General features: G+C 43.0%; 2 protein-coding genes and 1 non-coding gene across 4 annotated transcripts in view; all 3 read left to right on the top strand.

The window, feature by feature from the left end:
• The first annotated feature begins 516 nt into the window (after positions 1 to 516).
• On the top strand, positions 517 to 10,722 carry asphd2 (aspartate beta-hydroxylase domain containing 2). 2 transcript variants are annotated; one of them, XM_053504314.1, is made up of 6 exons: positions 517 to 960; positions 1,175 to 1,240; positions 3,112 to 3,691; positions 3,851 to 4,312; positions 4,594 to 4,707; positions 7,066 to 10,722. In XM_053504314.1, exons 3-6 carry the CDS (start codon positions 3,343 to 3,345, stop codon positions 7,173 to 7,175), a joined length of 1,035 nt encoding a protein of 344 aa, XP_053360289.1. In that variant the 5' UTR covers positions 517 to 960; positions 1,175 to 1,240; positions 3,112 to 3,342; the 3' UTR covers positions 7,176 to 10,722. The 2 variants fall into 2 exon arrangements, with proteins under 2 accessions (XP_053360289.1, XP_053360287.1); XM_053504312.1 differs by having other exon boundaries at positions 1,172 to 1,240.
• Positions 10,002 to 10,091, top strand: LOC128530844 (small nucleolar RNA U6-53/MBII-28). Its single transcript, XR_008361163.1, has one exon. It is a non-coding gene; the product is annotated as a small nucleolar RNA U6-53/MBII-28 (small nucleolar RNA).
• A 7,716-nt stretch (positions 10,723 to 18,438) lies between the features above and the next one.
• Positions 18,439 to 24,000, top strand: part of cabp1a (calcium binding protein 1a) — a 19,721-nt gene continuing 14,159 nt past the window's right edge. The window contains exon 1 of the mRNA XM_053504118.1: positions 18,439 to 19,181. Within this exon, the coding sequence (XP_053360093.1) occupies positions 18,501 to 19,181 (681 nt within the window). The 5' untranslated portion in view covers positions 18,439 to 18,500. The remainder of the gene's footprint in view (positions 19,182 to 24,000) is intronic.

The following is a 24,000-nucleotide window of genomic DNA, read 5'->3' as shown; positions in this document are numbered from 1 at the left end:
TGTTGGAAATTGGTAATATTGGTAATATTTTTGGGTGGCTGAACCGATTATTTCCATCTGCATTGTTTCCTATGGGACAATGCGTTTCACAATACGGTGCGGCTGTAAAAGTCTACGTGACTTGAATTTGCTTCATCACAAGCCTGAAGAAAGGCTTTCTGGTTTAGTTATTTTACAATTTACATGCAGTTGTATCACTGTTCCAGAAAAACCTCAACTTTTCAACCAGAGGGCGGTGATTGTGACCTGTGACGTCACATAGAGCGTGGTCACGTGCTGTAAAACCCGGAAATAAGTCCTTGTAGTAAATGGTTTGCTAACAAATCAATAACCTCCACACTTTTATCTAGTATTTAATCGTAGAAAATATAATATAAAAAAACAGCTCATAACAGTTTTACATAAAGATTTGTAGTTTAGCCCGTTAAACGAAAAAAAAAAAATCAAGTATAAATAAAAAAATACAATAAACACTAGTGTGTTGTTTATCTGTAGGAAAACTACAGCCGCCATTTTGACTGAGTTGTTTCCAAGCTGAGCGCGCGCCGGCGCGTAAACACTACTTTACAGTTTTATATCTCCGTATCCGGAGTTATTTTATTCATTAGATGATTTATGAACCAATATGATGATATAACGGCGGTAACGGAGATGACAAACGCAGCGCGTGAACCTCGGGTGTGTGTGATTTAGGCTTTGGGTTTCCCGGTGGAGCGGCGTGGTGTGCGCGCGGTGCATCACGGGATTTGTAGTCCTGGAGCAGAGGGAGTGTTGCTGGACGTCTGCGCGCCGCTGCTGCGGGTCTGTGCGGTGTTCCGGCTTCACCACCACGCAGGCGGCAGCAGCGCGGATACACACACACACACACACACACGCAGGCTGTGTGAGGCGGATCGGGTGGAGAGGAGGATCAGGGTCTGGTGTTGCACTGCGGGGTTTATTCACCGTGCAGCAGGACAGGTGGGGTCACACACACACACACACACACACACACACACACACTGAGACACGTGCCTGTCTTATTACTGATGCATTATAAGTAGTAGTAATGATGATTGCTGAGTGTGTGTGTGTAAGAGAGAGAGAGAGTGTGTGGCTGTGTGTGTGTGTGTGTGTGTAGACAGACTGCAGAGAATCTGAATCTCTCTCTCTTTCTCTCTTCGTCCATCAGCAGCCCAGTTAATGGAGGACGAACGACAGAACTCTGTCCATCCAGCAGCGGAGAGAGGGACAGAGACCGGTAATGATGGAGGGAGGGGGGGGGGTGATGGAGGGAAAGAGGAAGATGATGTACCAATACAGGGAGAAAGTGATGATGATGATGATGATGAAGGAGGAAAAGGAAAGTGGTGATGGAGAGAAAGTAGGGGAGAGCAAGAGGATGGAGAGAGAGAGAGAAAGTGGGGAAGAGAAACAAAAGTGTGGAGATGTAGAGACATGGACATTTAGGTATTAGGTGGACGCTCCTATCCAGGGTGATTTATAAAAGTGATATAAAGTTTGCGTCATTAGGTCGATCCGTACACTGTTAACTATAAGCACCGACAGTCACACGGTTTACCGAAGACTTCTTAGAGCTTTTTTGTTTTTCTTTGACATTTTATTTTACATGCCTGTCAACGTTCACCAAATAAAGTACATCAAAGCATGTTAGCTAAGATCAGGAAATCAATTTATATTAAAAACTTCACAATTAAAGGGAGGGAAGAAATTAAAAAGCAGAGAAGAAGTGAAAGGATGGAGGGACTCGGTACTCTGTACTGTACGGTCAAGCTGGGTGTGGCAAGAGAAGGAGACAGGGAGAGGGACGGAGAGGAAGAGAACGAGGGAAGAAGTGAAGAAGAGTTGAGTTTAAGATTGAAGAGGAAAGAGGCAAAGATGGATAGAGAGAGATGATAATAAGAAGAAATAGAGGAGGGGAAGGAAGGTCAGGAAGAAAGAATAGGTTAATGATGGATAGATCAGTGAGGAAAGAAAAGGTGAGGATAGAGAGAAAAGGGAGGGAAATAACTAAAGGATAAAGAGAATTAATTCTGAAAAGGAAGAAAAAGAAAAGTATATTGAAAGATGGAGAGTGATAGAGTGAAAAAAGGAGAGAGAGAAATCAAAATAGAAAAAGGATGAGAGAGAAATGAAAAGGTTGTGGAAGGATTGAGACAAAGATAAGAGATTAAAAAGGAGGGAAGACTTCAGAAAGCAGAGAGGAGGAGAAAGGGAGGAGGAAGGATGGAAGGACTCTGGCATAAAGGTCAAATGGTAAGAGAAGGGGACACACAGTGGAAGGACGGAGAGGACAAGAACAAGGGGAAAAGTGAAGAAGAGTTGAGTTAAAATTGAACAAAAGAGGAAAACTAGGCTGGAAAATAAAAAGAGGAAACTGAAGGGGAGAAGAGGTGAGAAAAGATGAGAATCTTATGGAGAATGTGGGACTGAGGGAAAAGAGAGAGAGAGACCGGATAGACGGAAAGAGAGAGAGTGGTGTGTGTGTGTGAGAGAGAGAGAGAGAGGGTTTAAACATGACTCATGATTTTACACGGTACTTTGCGGAGGTGTGCACAACAACTGAATTTCAAATGCCTCTCTGCAGCTGTGTGTGTGTGTGTGTGTGTGTGTGTGTGTGTGAGATAGAGAGTGTGTCGTATTGTAAAAGTTTAGGACATAAAAATGGAATGTCCACACGTCTCTGCCCCTTACACCCATATTTGGTGATTTGTACTGAAGCTACGCTGCTAATGCTGCTAGCATCTCACTAAAAAAATCTTAGATGTAAACCTCTGTCTAGTGTTTGTTTATGTCACACACACACACACACACACACATGCATGTTCTGACACGGTTGCATTTGTAAACTTCTGGAGGCGGTAAACACAGCTTTGTTTGATTTGTGAGACGTTACCTTGACAACCTCGTCTCAAGTCTCGGAGTGTATTCGCACCTCACCCTGAATCAGTGAGTCGACTCAGAGTCGATTCGCTTCAAACCCGCCGCAGCACATCGATTATGTTTAAGGACGATGTGGAGATTTTTTTTTATTACTGTGTGTGTATGTGTGTGTGTGTGTGTGTGTGTGTGTGTGTGTCATCACTCTAAAATGTGTCTTATTCCCACCAGGTGTGCTGTGGTGAAATCTTGAAACATCTGAACGCTGACACACACACACACACAACCACACACACACACACACAAACACCTTCCGCTCAAGCATGGACACACAGCTCAAAACATCAGAGAGAGGACTGGACGCTCTGCCTGGAGTGTGTGACTGACAGATCTCTCACTGAGAGGATCAGAGGGCGAGTGTGTGTGTGTGTGAGAGAGAAAGAGTGTGTGTGTGTGTGTGAGATGGATTGGGTGCGGGACTGGTTGCAGTCGGTGCGTGAGTGTGAGGGCGGGGCTTTGGGCACGGTGCTGTGTCTGGCATTGTTGTTCGTATGGTACTGTTACCGCGTGGGCTGTGAACACGCCTCCTACACGCCCGAGTCTCGCTCCAGCCCGCCAGAACTCTCCTCAGCCAAGCTCCGCCCTGTGCTGGGAGGAGTCAGGACAGGGGGCGGGGCTAGTGAGGAGGAGCTGAACGGCTTTGCGTACTGCCAGTCCCCCGAGTGTTTCCGGTGCTCGCGGCCCGGAGATGGGTTTAACCAACGCCTTTACCACAACCTGCAGGACTACGCTAAACGCTACACCTGGGCGGGTCAGTGTGTATGTATGTGTGTGTGTTTGTGTGTGTATGCGTATAATTTTATATCATGAATACTTTTTATTGATGTCATAACGGTGTAATAACTATGTTGATTGATGTAGCTTTGTTTGATTGTAATAAGTCTGATGATGCTGTTGTCTGAACGCACAGGTATGGGGCGTGTCCATAAAGGTGTGCGTGAGCAGGACCGCTACCGCCTGTGTAATCGACCCTCCATCCAGAAGGCCGAGGTGTTCTTCCTGCCCGATCTTCCCTCTGCTCCGTTCTTCTCCCGGGACGCACAGAAGCATGACGTCGAACTGTTGGAGAGAAGTTTCCCGGCGCTGCTGGCCGAGTTTGAGAGCGTGTACCGCACGCCCCCGCCCCTGGCGCCTGGCTGGAAGGCGAACAGCACGCCGCGGGGGCACTGGTGGACCTTCTACCTGGTGAACCAGGGCACAACGCTGGCGCTGAACGCCCGGCGCTGCCCACGCACCTGGAGGATCCTGGGCCAACTGCGCACCTTCATCGCCAACAACGTGTTCGGGAACGCCTGCTTCTCCGTCATCAGCCCCGGCGCCACCATCACCGAGCACTACGGCCCTACCAACGTCCGTCTGCGCTGCCACCTGGGTGTGTGTGTGTGTGTATAAAATAGATGACAGAGTGGAAGTGTGTTAGTAGACCAGCAGTAGTTTGAATTGTAATTTTGCTCAAAGGTGTATATGTGGGTGTGTGTGTGAGAGAGGGAGAGAGAGACAACAGTGAAAGTGTGTTACTGGAACACTTGTGCAACCTGTTTTTTTCAGTAGGTGATTTATTGTGTGTGTGTGTTTGTGTGTGTGTTTGTGTGTGTGTTTGTGTGTGTGTGTGTGTGTGTGTGTGTGTGTTTGTGTGTGCGTGCGTGCGTGCAGGTCTGAAGGTGCCCCCCCACTGTGAGTTGGTGGTAGGGGGCGAGCCGCAGTGTTGGTCTGAGGGAAACTGCCTACTGTTTGATGACTCGTTCCTTCACACAGCCTTCCATGAGGGTGAGACACACACACACACACACACACACACTCGCAAACAATCTCTTTCTCTCTCTCTGGGGCAGGTGAGCACATGATGTTTGTAGCCATTTGTTGCAAAACCATAGGGGGATTGGGGTAACTGGAAAAACCGCAGGGTACCAAGCACAATCATAGGAGGGTTAAAGGCAGGACCAGAGGAGTACTAAGCACAATCATAAGGGGGGTAATTGGCAGGACCAGAGGGGGCCCCACCAGAACTGCAGGGGTACCAAGAATAATGGGGCGGGGGTTTGAAACAGACAGAACCCTAGGGGTACCAAGCACAATCATGGGGGCTATCTAGCAGAACCAGAGGGGTATCTAACAGGACTGCAGGAACCAAGCAGAATCATAGACGGTGTAACTGGAAAAAACGAAGGGGTACCAAGCAGAATCATAGGGGGTAACTGGCAGAACCAAAGAGGTACCAAGCAGAATCATCTCTGGAATCAATCACTTGGAAGTGATTTCTCCAAATTCAACACAAACGACCCCTTTAAGTAACGACTACAGTATCACAATTAATCAGTCCCCTGAATTAAATCCCTCATTAAGACTCACATTTGTTAATCAGTTGTTGTCTGAAGCACAGATTAGATGCCTCAGGTGTACTTGATTTAGAACATCTAATACCTGAACTTTCTAGAGATTTATTGATGGCGATGTTTGACTGCATGTCACGAATGGCCACGTCAAGAGAGTTGTTCATAAAGTTAAGAGAAGAGATAACTGCCTTGCACAAGCAAGAACGAGGATATACAAATGAGCAAAAGTACTAAATCTTCCTAGAAATACAGTAGGAAGCCTATTTTACATGTTCAGAGTTAAAAGAACAGTAGCTGCACTACCTAGACGTGGCTAAAAAAGGAAGCTATCTTCTGCTGCAACCAGATTCCTGAGGAGACAATTATTGAAAAACCCTCAATTGACTGTAAAGGACCTACAGAAAGACTTGGTGGCAGCAGGGACTGAAGTTTCACTTTGCACTATAAGGCGCATACTGAACGCTGAAGGTCACTCCAAGGCGTACCCTGTTACTGACCCTAAAACACAAGAAAAGTCGGCTGCAAAATGCTAAAAATGTTTAGATGTTTGGGAATTCTGTTCTATGGACTTATGAAGAAACAACTTTTTGGGCCTATAAATCAGCCTTATTTTTGGAGGAAAAAGAACGAAGTATATGTAGAAAAGTGCACCCTGCCCACTGTGAAGCATGGCAGTGTCTCGGTGATGGTCTGGGGCTGCTTTACTTCCTCTGGCTCTGGAAACCTGCAGAGTGTAGAGGGCATGATGAAGTCAATCAAGTATGCTGGAAGAAAACGTCATGCCATCTGTGAGGAAGCTAAACTTTGAGGTCATTGGACCTTCCAACCGGACAATGACTCGAAGCATACTGCAAAGTCCACTTAGGCTTGGTTTTAGTCCTGGAGGGTCCGAGAATGGCCATCACCGTCGCCTGAAAAAAGCAGGTGCAGCACAGACCCCCACGAATCTTACCGAACTAGAGGCCATTACCCATGAGATCCCCCAGCATCCAGAAGCTAGTGCCAGGCTATACATCAAGTCTGCAGCAGGTCATAATCGCTAAAGGGGGCGGTACTGAGTACTGAAGCTGTTTCTCATCAGGGGATTTAAAAGATTCTGAGACTGCAGACCATACGTGTTGAGTTTGGCGAAATCACTTGTTATATTGGTGGTGTTGAGATATTTAAACTGCTCTTGCTTCACTGATAATTACAGACAGCTGCAAGTTAGTAAATTTGGCCAATAAAATCCCTCATTAGAGCACGAATTTGTAAATCAGGTCTTGTCTCAAGCACAGATACTTCAGGTGTAGTTGATTCAGGTCATATCAAATACCTGGACTTTGTAGAGATTGGTCACTGGAGATGGGTAGGTCAAGGACAAGAACAGTGAAGAACAACCAGAGGAATACCTGAGAGAACTGCAGGGGTACCAAGCAGAATCCTAGGCGGAGGTAACAGGCAGAACTAGTGGGGTACTTACCAGAACTGTAGGGGGACCACGCAGAATCATGTAGTAATCATTAAAAGTAGTGTTTTGTTGTTGACTTTGGAGAAATGGCGTCCTATATTAGTTGTGCTAAGCGATTTAAGTTGTTCTTGTTTCCCTGATTCATTACAAACAGCTGTGGGTGAATAATTTTGAGTACGACTGTAGCAGAACCGTAGGGGCTTCTAGCAGAACAGTGGCAGTTAGTGACTTATCATGTTGAGGAAGGTTCATGATTAAATTGTAGCTTTTTTGTGCAGTTTTTCACCCTATGATCCATTACAACGTTTGCAAATCTTTGTGTGTGTGTGTGTGTGAGATCAGGCACTCCAGAAGACGGACCTCGTGTGGTGTTCATGGTGGATTTATGGCATCCGAACGTGGCGGCGGCCGAGAGACAGGCACTCGACTACATCTTCACTCCGGGACGCTGAGACGGAGAGAGAGAGACAGACAGAGAGACGAGGATGAGTGTATGAAGAGACAGATGGATGGAACAAGAGAAATAATAAGTAAAGACAGTGAAGTGACGCTGATTTCCTGCACATTTTACTGTACATAAGTGTTTCCTTATGAAGCATCGGAGTTCAGTCTCTCCTGATGCGTGAGGGATGTGATGATGGAGGGAGATAGTGAACAGTGATGGGGAGAGATGGAGAGAGTGACAGAAAGCGGGAGGAATAAAAGAGCGGGAAGCGGAAATAAAGTAAGAAAAAAACAATTACAGCTTTTTGTGTACATAGATTCTCACAGTGGAGTAGTACTGAAACAAACAGAAGAAGAATCAGAGATGGTAGATGGATGCAAATATGGACAGACAGCGAAAAAATAGAGATAGTAGAGAAGGAACGAGTAGCAGAGGAGCAAGCGGACAAACCAAATGACATGTTTTTCTGTACAGATTTCACTCTTTCATCAGAAAACAAAGATAGAGAGAGACAAAGGGAGAAAAACAAACTAAAAGACGAGTAAGAGCCATGAGGGAAGATCATTCTACCATTTTCTGTACATTTGCGTTTTCTAGTGCTTTAGTGTTTCCTCAGAGTATTCACACGGAAAGGAAGAGAGAAAAGAAAAAGACAAAGGAAGGATGTTGCAGTGTAAATGTAAGCACAGATGTTGTACAGAGGTGCTGAGAGAGGAGGAGGATGAGGAGCAGGATTGAGACGATGGCTGAAGGTAGAGGACATGATCGTATGAAGATAAGGCACCTCGCTTGTACCCTGTCACTGTGCGTTTTATCTTCTCTAAGTCTCTCTGTTGGTTTAGGATTAACACCAGAAGCTGTGCCACGTGTGTAAAGACGTTTCCCAGCCAGCAAAGAGTGCTTTCACAAATTCATACGAATCTGACTGAACCATTAAATTAGGCGGGATATAAACATCTCACGATAATAATACTATTTACCACGGAAGATACAGTACAGTATGAGGGGTGTTCGAGTCAAAGCAGGACTTTTCATTGTAAAGAATAACAGAACACAGTTCTCTATATAATCCCCTGCTAGGGTTAGGGGTTTGAGTGTGTGTATAGTTCACACAGACAGAAGCGTGTCTTTTGCAAGTTGGAGACATCGATTTTTAAGGATTAGGCGTTCCACTTGCTGAATCACCTTGTACACCTCATCGTTCACAGATGTACGGCCTTCTTTAAAGCGTTTGCACCATTCAAATGTTTTACTGCGCATGACTGTACTGTGCTTGAAGTCTTCTGTAAATGTCAATCACTTTGATGACTTCCTTCACCAGAAGTTCTTTTACAAGTCCCGGTTTGACTTAAACGTCCCTCATATGAATATAAATATTATAAATAAAATGGTAGTGTATCAAGTGTAAGAATTAAGGAACCTCCTGAGCATCCGCAGCATCACAAACCAGATCCGCGTTTATAACACGTGCAGTCAACAGCTTTGTTGAAAATCCTGCTTTTGTGTGAACGCAACGTGAAAATACTAAGGAAAAGCGATGTTTTCTAAAACGTCTGTGCACACGTGAGCAGAGCGTAAATACTGTATTATAGAGAACATGAGGAAAAGCACATCTTCCCTCACACAGGTTTAACTTAACATCTGTAGCACAGTTTTATACACACGCATGCTGATGAAGCCTCGTGGTTTAGTGTCCCAGGAAGGAAGGAAGGAAGGAAGGTGTAAAAGAGGGAGAGAAACAGAGAGATAAACCATACGACGAGAAACAGTACAGAGGTGAAGGAGCGGCCTGTACAGCAGAGGTTCCTGGTGGATCCACATTAGCTAAAGATAGAATGAAGTAGAAGGGATGTAAGAGAAAAGAAGGTAGAAAGAGAGATGGATAGATAGAGGGGAAGCGAGAGGTGTGGAGCTAATGATCAGGATGAGAGATTTTTGGACATCTGTATATGAGCACTCGATTGCATCATTGCTGCTGAGCGACAAAGTAAGAGAGCAAGACAGAGAGGAGGAGAGAGAGAGAGAGAGAGGGAAAAGATATAAAAGGAGAAAAACACAAAGACAAAAGAAGTGAAGGAAGAGAAAAAAGCAAGACTGAAAGAACAGAGAGGTCTGAAGAATATTTCTTGCACATTTTCTGTATATTAATGTTTACAGATCAGATCCAGTCTAAGTGTTTATTAAAGGTACAGACCAGGGTGTACAAACTTATGAAACGATGAATGTATAGCACCTTTTGGGTCAGAAGCGTTCCCGTCTAAAGAGTTCACGCTGCACTTTTTTCTCACTCCTGCGTGCGACTGGATGTAAAGTGTACATAAATATAATAGGTAGAAAAGTGACACGGACGCTAACGAGCTGTTTATTCAGTGTTTACACACAGCAGGGGCTAACTCTCTCTCACACACACACACACACACACACAGGCTGTGGTATAATACTGTGTTTAACACACTCCTCGTCAATTTACTCTCGGTTCCGTCCCAAATCATACACTACTCTCTATAATTAGCACACAAGCTAGTTAGTATGCTAGTTGGTTAGCTGGCTAGTCATTAGCCTGGTGTAACTACGTATGTACCAATGTCTTAGTTTTCTTTAAAACATTTCTAAATTATATTGTACGAGTTAGCATATTAGTCAGTTGGAGGAAACCGCGTCAGCTACATTGAAAAGGAAATGGACAAACAGTGTTGATATCTGAGGACGGATTTTGTGGAAGTAAATAGTTAAATTAAGGTAAAGGTCTAGCGGCTTGTCGTTTCTCAGCACCAGAGTCTGTGTTACAGCTTTCTGATCAGTTTTAGCATCAGTCTGGAGCGCATTGTATTCGTAGCTGTGATAAGTTTGCCATGCTAGTACCGATGCGCCAGCCTCGCTGGGTGTAAGTGAGTTCAAAAGAACTTGTTGAACTTGATGTTATGTGGCACAGTGTACTATAAGTAAGCTAACAGCTAAAGCTAGTGATTTAGCTAGCTAAAAAGTTAACAGTGACGGTTAGAACATCAACATTTACCTCAGACGTGTAGGTGAACTGTTGGGGGGAAAAAGACTCCTGGTGGGTAAAATTACACTGTAATTACACTTAGCATCGACCGCTAACTAGACTAACGGGATCCGCCATATGTTTTTAAAAACAATACTCAGCGGCTCTTCTGCTGTAAATATACACACCGTGTGAATGTTCACGTGATCGCTCTGAAACATGACTGTTTGTGAGCAGCAGCGTCTTGTACAGAAGCACACTTCAAAGTTTACACTGTAGTTTAAACAAACAGACAACCAGATGCAGATCTTTCAGCTCGTTCAGGCGCTTCAGTGGTTGACCGCTTCATTCGTTCTGTGCTACTCGTACATTCCGTTTGTAAGGACCCGAGCCAATCGGGACGCGCCGTATCGTCATCGGTAGCTTTTTTCTAGCGTCGTGTGACTTTTGCAGCCAAGCGTGTGACAGGTTTTATGCTGACGTTCTGATTCTGTGTTTCCTAAATGTGATTTTTGCTACAGCTGAGCGATGATTGTGTGTTTAATAAAGAGTTGGTTGTACAACCTTGTGTGTGTGTTTGTAGTTTTTATTTAATAAACTCATAATAAAATCATTCACTCTGAATCGTTTAGCAGAAATGTCTCTGCTGCCCTCTAGTGTTTATTTGTATTGTTTGACACATTTCGCTGTTTCCTCTTCAGTTCTAAAGTGTTAAGGGTTAACACACAGATTAGGAACATCTTGCTGTAAATCAACAAGGTCTTCTGAGAAAAGACGACTGAGGCTATGGCTCAGGCGGCTAAGGCTGTAGGTTGTTGATACTACTCAATAAGAGGGTGGCATCAGGAAGGGCATGGGGCATAAAACCTGTGCGGATCGAATGGTCTGCTGTGGCGACCCCTTGACGGGACCAGCCGAAATAACGTTTGGTGGCTCAGTGGTAGATTTCTCGCCTACCATGTGGAAGGACTGTGGTCAGTTACCGCCCAACACCCGCCACTGGATTTAGTGCCTGTTCCAAGCCTGGATCGAAAAATGGGCGAGGTGCGCCAGTGTGCGTAAAACCTGTGACAAATCGGATCAGATCGGATGGTCTGCTGTGATCAATCCTCGATGAAAACAAACAAAAGATTAACGACATTGTTTCGCTTAAATTTACACGCTGCATAGAAAATATATCGACTCTCATGTCACATGCTTTACATCATCCAGGAATACAATCTACAATTTCACTATGAACTGATCTCCAGTGAAGTGTCAGGACTTGCTCTAATTAACCTCCACCAGGATACCTGGGGTTGAAGCCCTGTGACTCCAGAAGCTCTGTACCTGCTGCACACTTCTGTAATAATCCTCACCGTACACAGGCTGTAAGACTGCACTGCTCAGCAGTTTTGTGCACAGGGTTGGATTTAGCACCACTAGTGACATCTCCAAGCTCTCCATATCAACACTAAACAGGGAATTTGGTAGATTTCTGTACTGTATGATCCCTCATGATGAGAAACAAACTGCCTGCAACCTGTCTACAAACTTTCAGGAGGAGGCCCCCAAGGGCTGACAAACTCTTTTTATTTATTTATTTATTTATTTATTTTTAATAAGATAATAGTGAGGTGGCATGGAGGCATAGTGGTTAGCACTACTGCATTACACCTCCAAGATCTGGGTTTGATTCCCACCTCGGCGCCTGTGTGCATGACGTTTGCATGTTTTCCTTGTGCTTTGTGGGTTTCCTCAGGGTACGTTAGTTTCCTGCTACGGTCCAAAGACATGTAGGTTAGCCTAATTGGCATTCCCTAATTGCCTGTAGTCTGTGTGTGTGTGTGTGTGTGTATGGATTGGCACCGTGTCCAGGGTGTACCCCACCTCGTGCTCCAAGTCCCCGTCATAGGCTCCAGGCCTCCTGTCACCCTGTACAGGATAACGTCACACTATCTTTATCTTTCAGCTCGTACACAAGAGTAAGGAGCTGTCAGTGTTTTAAAAACGTCACAGTCCAGAATTTTAGACATTGGCTTTAATAAAATGGAAGTGTGTGTGTGTGTGAGAGAGAGAGCGAGAGAGAAAGAGAGAGAGAATTATCATCCTGTACTGAAACCCGCTGCAGTAGACCTGAGTGAAATGAACAATCGTTATGTAAATGAGGTTCCAGGGAAGGTTTTCGTCTCTCAGCATCTGTTTCTGTAAGATAGCGTCTGGTGTAAAACCCTGACGGAGGTCATCACTGCGTCTTCTCTTCCTCCACCTGCTGACGGGGATTTGAGATTTGAAAACACCAGCAGCAGAATTCGTACTGGCTATGAAACCAGTTCCTAAAATAAAACCTATTGCATAACACATATACACACACACACACACACACACACACACCTACTCTCTATCTATTTGCATAAGCTACAGTGTTACACAATGCGCCAAACTGCAGAGAGTGTAAAATAAGGAAACATCCCCTGTAATGTGGACCCTGTGTGCACTCACCTGTCCCATCATGCACCATGAAAACTGTAGCAGGTATCAGTCACAACATGACTGCGCTATAGGACGTTTATAGAGACGACACAATTAATAAGCGAAATGTGCACAGATGGAAGCGACATTGAAGACAAACCACGCAGTGTAGACCATCAGCTGTGACAAAGAGGGTTCTTTCAAAGATGGTTGGAGAGTCGATGGCGCTAACACACTGCTCGTGATGGAGACTATGATGGGTCTTACCTTTGTAAATAGGGAGAGTTGCTCCACCAGGATGGGCAATTTAAACAACCTGTGACAGACCTATCTATAAAAATGTATAATACATTTATGTAAATTGTCCCTGTGGGGCCCTCGAGCAAGGCCCTTAACACTCAAGTGCTCAGTAATAACAAGATAAAAAAGTTAGTCTTTGTGGATGAGGTCGTCTCCCTAATGTCGTCGATGACTTTATTGTCCTTCAGTCATTTTGCCCCAACTTTGGAAACTTTGCTTGGGGTCGTTGTCCATGTGAAAGATCCATTCTACAACCAAGCTGTAACTTCCTGCCTGCTGTCTTGAGATGTTGCTTCGATATATCCACATAATCATCCTTCCTCGTGATGCCACCTGTTTGGTCCCTTCCGGAGCAAAGAACCTCCATGACATGATGATGCCAGGGTTCACAGTTGGGATGGGGTTCTTCACCTTACCTTTTCCTCCAGACAATGATGATCATTATGGCCAGGCAGTCTCATTTACGTTTCATCAAACAAAAGAACATTTCTCCAAAAAGTTCAATCTTTGTCCCCATGTGCAGCTTCGGACTGCACTGTACTGTTCAGGCTTCTTCCCTTCAGGTCACAGTGATATCAGTCTCGTTTTATTGTGGATATACAGTAGATATTTTTTGTACCTGCTTTCTCCAGTGTCTTTATAAGCTCCTTTTCTGCAGTTCGGTTGTACTCTTTATACCAAAATACATTCAACCCCATGAGAGAGTGTGTGTCTTGTCCCTGAGCGGTTTAATGGCCGTGTGGTCTCGTGGTGCTTCTACATGTGTACTACAGTTTATACGGATGAATATGGGACCTTCAGGCATTTGGGAATTGTTGTAAAATAACGCAATATAAATAATTTAATCAATATCTAAACAGTTTTTGGAACAAATTACCTGTGTAATGCATGAAGTGGACGTCCTAAATGACTCGCCAACACTATAGTTTGTACTTATACCTTTATAACTACTGTAATAAAGGCATGATTCAATATTTTAACAAAAATAGTTTAAATAATGTGGTTTATAGCAATTATAGGAACATAAAATCTAAATATATATATAAAAAAAAAAAGATTGGAACACTTTTCAAGCATTTCACTGCATATCGTACTGTGTATGAGTTTGTGTATGTGACAAATAAAACTTGAATTTGATTTGAATTTGATTGACGAACTTTGAGATTTTAGATACACTGAAGGTACAAATAATATTTAAACTAAATGCTTCGTAATAATTTAATATCCTCTTTTATAATAATGTGTTTCTCACAACTTTTTTGACCAGTTAAGGTGTTTGGTTCCTTAAGGAGCTCTGCTCATACACACCTCCCAAAGAGAAGTGTTCTGCTGTAGGGTTCTGCATAAAATCCCCACTAACACTAGAGGGAGCAAGAGAGTTATGATTTAATAATCAACATTAACAGTCTTTATGGAAACACTGAAAATGGTATGTTACTGTAACGCACACACTCATACACACCTTCACACATCTCACACTCATACACATTCACACACTCATACAAACTCTCACACACTCTTACAAGCCGTCACAGATCTGCACACAACTTCAAACATTCCCACACACCCTCACACACTCTTGCACACCTCCAGACTTACCCTCAACCTCTCACACTCACACACACTCACGGATTCATACACGTCTTTGCACACTTCACAATCTCACTATCCCCTACATTCATGAAGAAACTCACACACTCTATAATCTCACATGCATTTGTAATATGACACACACTCATACACAACTTGACACACTTGTATATTATCTAACAGACTCAACCACAACCTCCTACACTCATAGCCAACCTCACATTCATCTTCAAAACCTCGCACTCTCATACACATGCTCGCACGCTTACATAACCTCACACACTTCTACACGAACCAGGTGAAGGAGTCTAAAACCCTGGGAGATACGTGGTCTAAATGAATGATGCAGATTATCATACTATATAACAGAGGTGTGTCATGCAGGTTAGTCTGAGTATCGGCCTGCACTGGGGCGCTGTGTGTAATCAGGGCCGAGTGTGTGGGCGAGACTCTGATGCATCCTGAAACTTTAATGGGGACATGGTCAGGATGGCGGAAAAAGAGCAGAAAGAAGAAACAAGAAGGGCTAATCATGGTGATCTGTGTGTGTAAGTGTGTGTGTGTGTGTGTGTGTGTGTGCACTCAGAGGTTGGTGTAAACGAGCTGATCCACTAACAGGGAACTGAATTGCAGAGAGACATGCAGTGTCCTTATGAGGCTGTAATAATAATAATAATAACAATAATCCATGTGTACTCTGTACCACTGATCCTGAGTGAGGTCACGGGGGTCTGAAGGCCAGCGCAGGAACGCAGAGCACAGGATGGGCTTCACCCTGGAAACCCATAAGGAAACCCACCAAGCACTGGGAGAACCTGCAAACTACACGCACACAGACGGCAAGCGAGGTTCCAAACCCCAACCCTGGAAGTGTGAGGTGACAGTGTTACCCATGGAGCCACACAATAGAACCCTACATGCTCACACACAGCCTCACTCTATTGTGAACCACCCCAGATGCTTCCTCATATCTTCTTACACCACCTCTCTCACACACACACACACACCTCTCACACACACACACCTCTCACACACACACACCTCTCACACACACACACACCTCTCACACACACACACCTCTCACACACACACCACCTTACACACACACACCTCTCACACACACACCACCTCACACACACACCTCTCACACACACACCACCTCACACACACACACCACCTGACACACACACACACCACCTCACACACACACAACACCTCACACACACACCACCTCTCACACACACACTTGTCACACACACACCACCTCACACACACACCACCTCACACACACACACCACCTGACACACACACCTCTCACACACACACCTCACACACACACACCTCTCACACACACACACCACCTCACACACACACACCACCTGACACACACACCTCTCACACACACACCACCTCACACACACACACCACCTGACACACACACCTCTCACACACACACCTCACACACACACACCTCTCACACACACCACCTCACACACGTACACCACCTCTCACACACACACACCTCTTACACACACACCACCTCACACACACACAAACCAACTCACACACACACCACCTCACACACACACCACCTCACACACACACCACCTCACACACACACACCACCTGACACACACACCTCTCACACACACACCTCACACATACACACCTCTCACACACACACACACCACCTCACACACACACCACCTCACACACACACCACCTCACACACACACACCACCTTACACACACCTCTCACACACACACCTCTCACACATGTACACCATCTCACACATGTACACCACCTCTCACACACACACCACCTCACACACACACCACCTTACACACGTACACCACCTCACACACACACACACCACCTCACACACACACCTCACACACGTACACCACCTCACACATGTACACCACCTCTCACACACACACCACCTCACACACACACACCACCTTACACACGCACACCACCTCACACACACACACCACCTTACACACGCACACCACCTCACACACGCACACCACCTCTCACACACGTACACCACCTCTCACACGTACACCACCTCTCACACGTGCACCACCTCTCACACGTACACCACCTCTCACACACATACCACCTCACACACACACACCACCTCTCACACACACACCACCTCACGCACGTGCACCACCTCACGCACGTGCACCACCTCACGCACGTGCACCACCTCACGCACGTGCACCACCTCTCACACACGTGCACCACCTCACGCACGTGCACCACCTCACGCACGTGCACCACCTCACGCACGTACACCACCTCTCACACACACACCACCTCACACACGTGCACCACCTCTCACACACGTACACCACCTCACACACACACACCACCTCTCACACACACACCACCTCACGCACGTGCACCACCTCACGCACAAGTACACCACCTCTCACACACATACACCACCTCTCACACACATACACCACCTCACGCACTTCATATTTTTAAACTAAATAATACACTCATGTTACCTCATACACCATTTCTCAAACTCATGTGCTGTTTCACCACCTCACACACATACACCACCTCACACACATACACCACCTCACACACACATACGTAACCTTTCATCATTACAGTCTTTCTCCGACAAACACACATATAAAGTTTCACATCCTTCACATATCCTTCACACTGCACACAGCCCTGTGTTGGGAGAGAGCTCCTGTGTGTTCATGTGCAGTATAAACACTGTGTGTACATCAGATGTTATAACCATCTACAGTAAGTATATACACCCTATATATATATAACCATCTACAGTAAGTATATACACCCTATATATATATAACCATCTACAGTAAGTATATACACCCTATATATATATAACCATCTACAGTAAGTATATACACCCTATATATATATAACCATCTACAGTAAGTATATACACCCTATATATATATATATATATATATATATATATATATATATATATATAACCATCTACAGTAAGTATATACACCCTATATATATATATATATATATATAACCATCTACAGTAAGTATATACACCCTATATATATATAACCATCTACAGTAAGTATATACACCCTATATATATATATATATATATATATATATATATATATATATAACCATCTACAGTAAGTATATACACCCTATATATATATATAAAACCATGTACAGTAAGTATATACACCCTATATATATATATATATATATAAAACCATGTACAGTAAGTATATACACCCTATATATATATATATATATATATATATATATATAAAACCATGTACAGTAAGTATATACACCCTATATATAACCATCTACAGTAAGTATATACACCCTATATATATATATATATATATATATATATATATATATATATATATATATATAAAACCATCTACAGTAAGTATATACACCCTATATATAACCATCTACAGTAAGTATATACACCCTATATATATATATATATATATATATATATATATATATATATATATAAAACCATCTACAGTAAGTATATACACCCTATATATATAACCATGTACAGTAAGTATATACACCCTATATATATATATATAGTATGATACAGCAGTGTTTGTGCCAATTCAAAAGATTTCACAGTAATATTGTTGTTTTTATGATTTCTTTCCCTCGGGTCTCATGTACAGAAGTCATGACTGATGTTTTATTGAGAGTTGAGTTGAGACTGAGACAGATGAGTCCTGATGACACACACACACACACACACACAGACACTCATTCCATCTGTACTGTATGCTGAATACCGCGGTGTATTGTATGACCGAATATCACGACGTGAATATCCATCACACACACACACACACACACACACACAGAGAGAGAGAGAGAGAGAGAGAGAGCGTGATGTTATTGGATCACCTTGAGTTCCCCTTTCTCTTTCTTTTAGTCTCTCCTCCTCTCTCTCTCTCTCTCTCTCTCTCTCTCTGTAGGATGAACAGATGAAGCCCATCATGAGTCTGTCTCTCCCTAAAAGCGACTCCACCGCCTCTCTGCTCAGATCCGCCCCGGTAGACCGGAGACCGCGAGCCCCGGACGAGCCGCTCTGGAGCCCGGACAGTGACGCGAGCTCGCGCCGTCCTCTCTGCCACCCGGCGCTGCTGCTGCCGGACCGGAAGCGCGCGGCGGTGAGGAGCGAGCACAAAGCGCGGGACGATGCACCGGAGCGGACGGACACGAGCGACGGTAACGGAGGAGGAGGAGGAGGAGGAGGGAAAGAGCGCAAGACATCCAGACACGCGCACCGACACCATCATCATCACCATCATCATAACAATCACCATCACCATCATCACCACCACCACCATCACCACCGGTCCGCGCGGGACGACCTGCCCCAGGAGCCCTGCGCCAAACACACTCCCGGTGCCGGTGCTGGCGGGTCTCACCGGACTCGGTCTCTCTCGGAGGGCTCGGAGGAGACGGCCTCCACTTCCTCTTCCACATCGCTCCTGTTCTTCCAGTCCCACCGGGCGCACCGGCGGGCATCCGGGACATCCGGCACCGCGCGCGACCCCGGCACGGGCAGCTCGTGCTCTCCGGTAACCGCCGCCTCCGCGAGCGCAGCATCTTCCGACTCAGACTGCAAACTGCGGCCTATTCTCAGCTCGGTGTTCGGACAGGTGAGGAGCGGGGACACGGGGACAGGGCTTCATTAACATCTGGACTAGTGTATTAACATCTGGGCACTTTAAACAACACCTGCAGTACAGAATGAACACCTGCATGCAGCTAGATTAACACCTCAAATGAACAGTTAACATATAGAATCAACAGCCACAGAGCTCCATTAACACCTGCAGAAAGCATTAACATCTGCACTAGGTTATTAACATTAGGACACTTTGAATAACACCTGCAGATCTTAACTAACACCTGTAACATAGAATAAACATCTGTGTTAGGTTCTTAACATCTGGTAAATTTAAATAACCCCTGCAGTACAGAAGGACCAGCTGCCAAGGTTAATTAACGCTGGTAATGTAGAATTAACCAAAGTGTTAGGTAAGTAACATCTGGAAATTTATTGCACAGATGTTGAATATATCTGAATTAACACTTACATATAAAATCAACACCTACAGATTTTAACAACTGTAATATACATTTCTATTTATTCATTTATTTATTTATTGACATCTGACAAAAATTACTGGACTAGGTTATTATCATCTAGACACTTTAAATAACATCTGCAACACAGAATTAATACCTACATAGTTTAACTAACATATAATTAACCTGTAAGATATAAATAATACCTTCACTAGGTTAGTAACACCTGGACACCTAGTGCACATATGGATTAGCATTGAATCAGTCGAATTAACATGTAGAATAAACATCTACAGATTTATAACATCTGTAATGTAAAATTGCATATTTATTTATTTATTTATTTATTTATGACATCTGACTAAATTTAAAATCTGGACTAGGTTATTAACATTTGGACTCTTAATTAACCCCTTCAGCACAGAATGAACAGCTGCCAAACTTCCAGACACCTACTGCACACATGGATTAACATTTAATCAGTCAAATTAATACTTAATTATAAATCAACACCTACAGACTTCTGTCATCTGTAATATAAAATTAAATCAATTAATTCATTCATTTAATCATGGACACCTAACAAAAATGTATATCTGGACTAGGTTATTAACATCTGCACATTTTACATAACACCTGCAGTACATAATTAACACCTACAGAATTTAACTAACATCTGTAACATGTAATTAACTCCTCCCTTGGGTTAGTAACACCTGCAGACCTCTGCTCAGCTAGATTAACATTTAAACTGATGAATTAAGACTTAAAACATAGAATCAACACCTACAGAGATTTGTAACACCTGTAATATAAAACAAACATCTGTATTAGGTTCTTAACATACTTAAAGTTTAAATAACAACTGCAACACAGAATGAACATCTGGCAAGCTTATTTAGCACCTGTAATGTAGAATTAACCCCTGCATTAGGATAATAACATCTGGACACCGATTGCACATATGGATTAGTATTTAATCAATTAAATTAACATTAAAATATTGAATCACCACCTGCAGATTGTAACACCTGTAATATAAAGTCAAATGATTTTATTTATTTATTTTGTCATTTGTTAGTTTGTTGACATCTGACAAAAATCTTGACATGTGATACGATTAACATCTGGACTGTTAAATAACACCTGCAGTACAGAATGAACAGCTACTTACTTAACACCTGTAATGTAGAATTAACCCCTGGATTATATTACTAACGCCTGAACACAGCTGGATTAACATCTTGAATTAACACTTAAAATATAGAATAAACACTTAGAGAGATTATTAACACTTGCAACTATTTAAATATAACCAAAATATCTGATGAATGTACAGTGTTTAATTAACACTTATAATATAGACCTGACACCTCCTGCGTTTTAACTCAGACCAAATCTGTAAAAGCTGTTGTGTAAATAACACCTACAGTATTTATGTAATGCCTTGTGTATTGAATTAGCATCAACACCACTGAAGTAACAAACACACATTTTAATGAGCAAATAAAACATTATATTACCACGAACAGCTTCAAATCAACAGCTACACATTTATTAAACAATCGAATTAATTCTGCAAAGTATCGAATAATTTAACAATACAGTACAACTTTACTCTAAAATAGCTTACTGGCCTTTAGAGCAAATACCAAAAAGAATAAGTTATTCTGCAGTTGTATTAAATCGTATTTATGTTCGCAGGTTTAATCCGCAGGTGTTTCACTCATGCACGTTTTATATATGTTTATATATGTTTTATATATCAGTTTTATATATGAAGCACTTTAACAACGCTCTTTACAGCTTTAAGGAAAAAAGGATAAAAATGTAATTAATGCGCGAAATAATTATTACATCTGCTCATTAAAATGTCAAATAATGCTTCAGATAAATATTGAGAATGTTCCTTAGCGTAGCCGCTATTTTAGCTCGTGTTGCTAAACTCTTTATTGTATTGTTAGTAATAGCATTTTATGCTAATCCTTATGCAGACAAATATTCCATCTTACCTTTGTGTTTTTACTAAAGCACTAAACTTTAAGTGTAGTTGAAGTTTTACTTTTCTGGGAGTTTCTGAACTCATCACAGCTGTAAGGAAACAACATCATGCACCAAAAACCCATTGAAACAGCGTTTAGACGGGAAGTATTTACCAACAGGCCGTCGATCTGATCGTTCACACAAATCTGTGGTCTGCAGTGAATCAGGTCCAGACAGATGTGAGGTGTGACACAAACACACACACACACACACACACACACACACTCATACACACGCTAAACCAGACACTTTACACTTCCATTATTATTAGCTTCATTAGCATTATAGCGTTAGTGCTAAGCTGAAGAATGTCAGACACACAGCTGCACTGTTTATTTTTAACATGATATAATTTATATTGTCCAGGCTATTTTTATTATAAGTGTGTGTGTGTGTGTGTGTGTAATGTAATGTTAGATTAGCGACTGAAAACACGCATAATTTAATGGGAAAAACCTTCTGTTTAGCCGTGTGTTGTTTTGCCTGTCGCTCTAATTCACACCATGAATCAGTGGCTCAGGCTGTGTGTGTGTGTGTGTGTGTGTGTGTGTGTGAGAGAGAGAGAGAGAGAGAGACTCTCAGCTTGTGTTGTGAACAGATGCTCCTGCAGTTTGTCTTCACGAGAACGAGTGAAATGTCCTTGTGTGAGCATGCCATTCTCTCTCTCTCTCTCTCTCTCTCTCTCTCTCTCTCTTTCGTGTTGTTTTTTACAGCTGTTTCTATATTTATCCTTTTTTCACTCTCACTCTCCTCCATATTCCCATCAGTTAGCTGTTCTCACACGCCTTTTCCCAAATCAATCTCCCCTTTCATCAAAAATACACCACCACTGTCACAGCTCAGTTCTCAGCAGACCATAACAAGGTCAGAGAGACCTTGAAAAATCAGTGTGTGTGTTTCAGAGAGAGAGAGAGAGAGAGAGAGCGCTTGGACATGCCCTTTGTCACAGCCAGTGGTAAACTTACCCAGCTGATTACTTTTGGAACCGAGGGCAGGGTGAAGGGGGGGGGGGGGTGTTGGGGGGGGTGTTGATGGCCCTGAACACCCATGCCAAAACTGATCATGTTTCGTTTGGATCCTATGTGATAGATGCTCTTTAGTCACAAAAGTTATTTTTTTATCTAAGCAGAGCTCGATCTGGAGGGATTGTGAGATGATGACCGAAATAGACACAGTCTAAGCTAAACTGTTCCATATTTCTGACTTCCTCATCACAGTGCCGTTGACGTCTCGGGGGTTTTCACATCAAAGCAATTACAAAGCAGTTCTAATTAAATATAAAACTGGTCTAATATAAAACTCTAATCCGGGGTTAAACCTGATTTAAGATGAACTCTGCCCGATCTACATCTGTTCAAGTCAATCTATCTAACAGTCCATCCTAACTCTAGTTCAGTTTTAAAGTCAGACTTAATGGGTCAGAATACAGTATTGGTGCTGATTTTTTATGTTATAAATATAATACAAAACTCGCTTCCCTAAAAATTTTAGGATTCTAACTTTAGCAGTTTTGGAGAGATGATTTTATATGTGTCCCAAAAATAGCCATTTTTTAGCATTATACTGTCTCACTTCAAACAAAAGTCATTAAATATACAAATTATAAATTTTTCCTTTCAGTATTGATACTAAATTTGGTTTAAGCTTCTAGCAGCATATGACCTGTAAAAAGTGTTGCTTAATTTAAAGCATTCTTTGCAAAATTAAGGATTTTTTCCCAGAAATTACTAACAACAGTGGTTTTGTTTAAATGCTCCAAATTAAACACAGCTTATGCTATTATTTTATTCAGTTAATTCAATTTAATTCAATTTTCTTTATATAGCGCTGTTAACAACACCCATTGTCTCAAAGCAGCTTCACAAAATAAAAAAAAAATTAGGAAAAATGTATGAGTGAGAAAAATGTGTATAGATCATATTGATCTGATCGTCCCTGATGAGCAAGTGAACAGGTGTTGGCGACGGAGCTGAGGTAAAAACCCCCCTGAGATGGTGATAGGAAGAAACCTTGAGAGGAACCAGACTCAACAGGGAACCCATCCTCATCTGGGTGATAACGGATAGCAGGGATTTTATGGCAACATTCTGTGTGTTTGGCAGCTGAACGTACAATTTAACAGAAGATGTCTAAATTAACATGGAGTCCAGTTCAGTTCGGCACCAGGATGAGTCAGTAGGTGCAGAGGACAGATGGGGTCTGGATCACTGGGAGCTCAGGAGCAGCATGTGTAGATCCAAACCATCATGAACAGAATCCAGCTGGAGCTGGTCCTTCTCTGGATGCCTCAGGATCCTCACAGAGTTGGCCTTGTCTACTGAAGCTGGCACAATCTCCAGATGC

This window comes from Clarias gariepinus, chromosome 9 (assembly GCF_024256425.1).
Source record: "Clarias gariepinus isolate MV-2021 ecotype Netherlands chromosome 9, CGAR_prim_01v2, whole genome shotgun sequence".
NCBI classification, from domain to species: domain Eukaryota; kingdom Metazoa; phylum Chordata; class Actinopteri; order Siluriformes; family Clariidae; genus Clarias; species Clarias gariepinus.
Note: the sequence above shows the minus strand (reverse complement) of the source record. Positions and strands in the feature narration are given on the sequence as shown.

Bases quoted from the DNA above. Each gene is read 5' to 3' on its own strand.
- asphd2 (XM_053504314.1), top strand. From the start codon at position 3,343: ATGGATTGGGTGCGGGACTGGTTGCAGTCGGTGCGTGAGTGTGAGGGC. The intron at 3,692-3,850 runs GTCAGTGTGTAT...CTGAACGCACAG, and splicing joins TAAACGCTACACCTGGGCGG to GTATGGGGCGTGTCCATAAA. The intron at 4,708-7,065 runs GTGAGACACACA...GTGTGAGATCAG, and splicing joins TCACACAGCCTTCCATGAGG to GCACTCCAGAAGACGGACCT.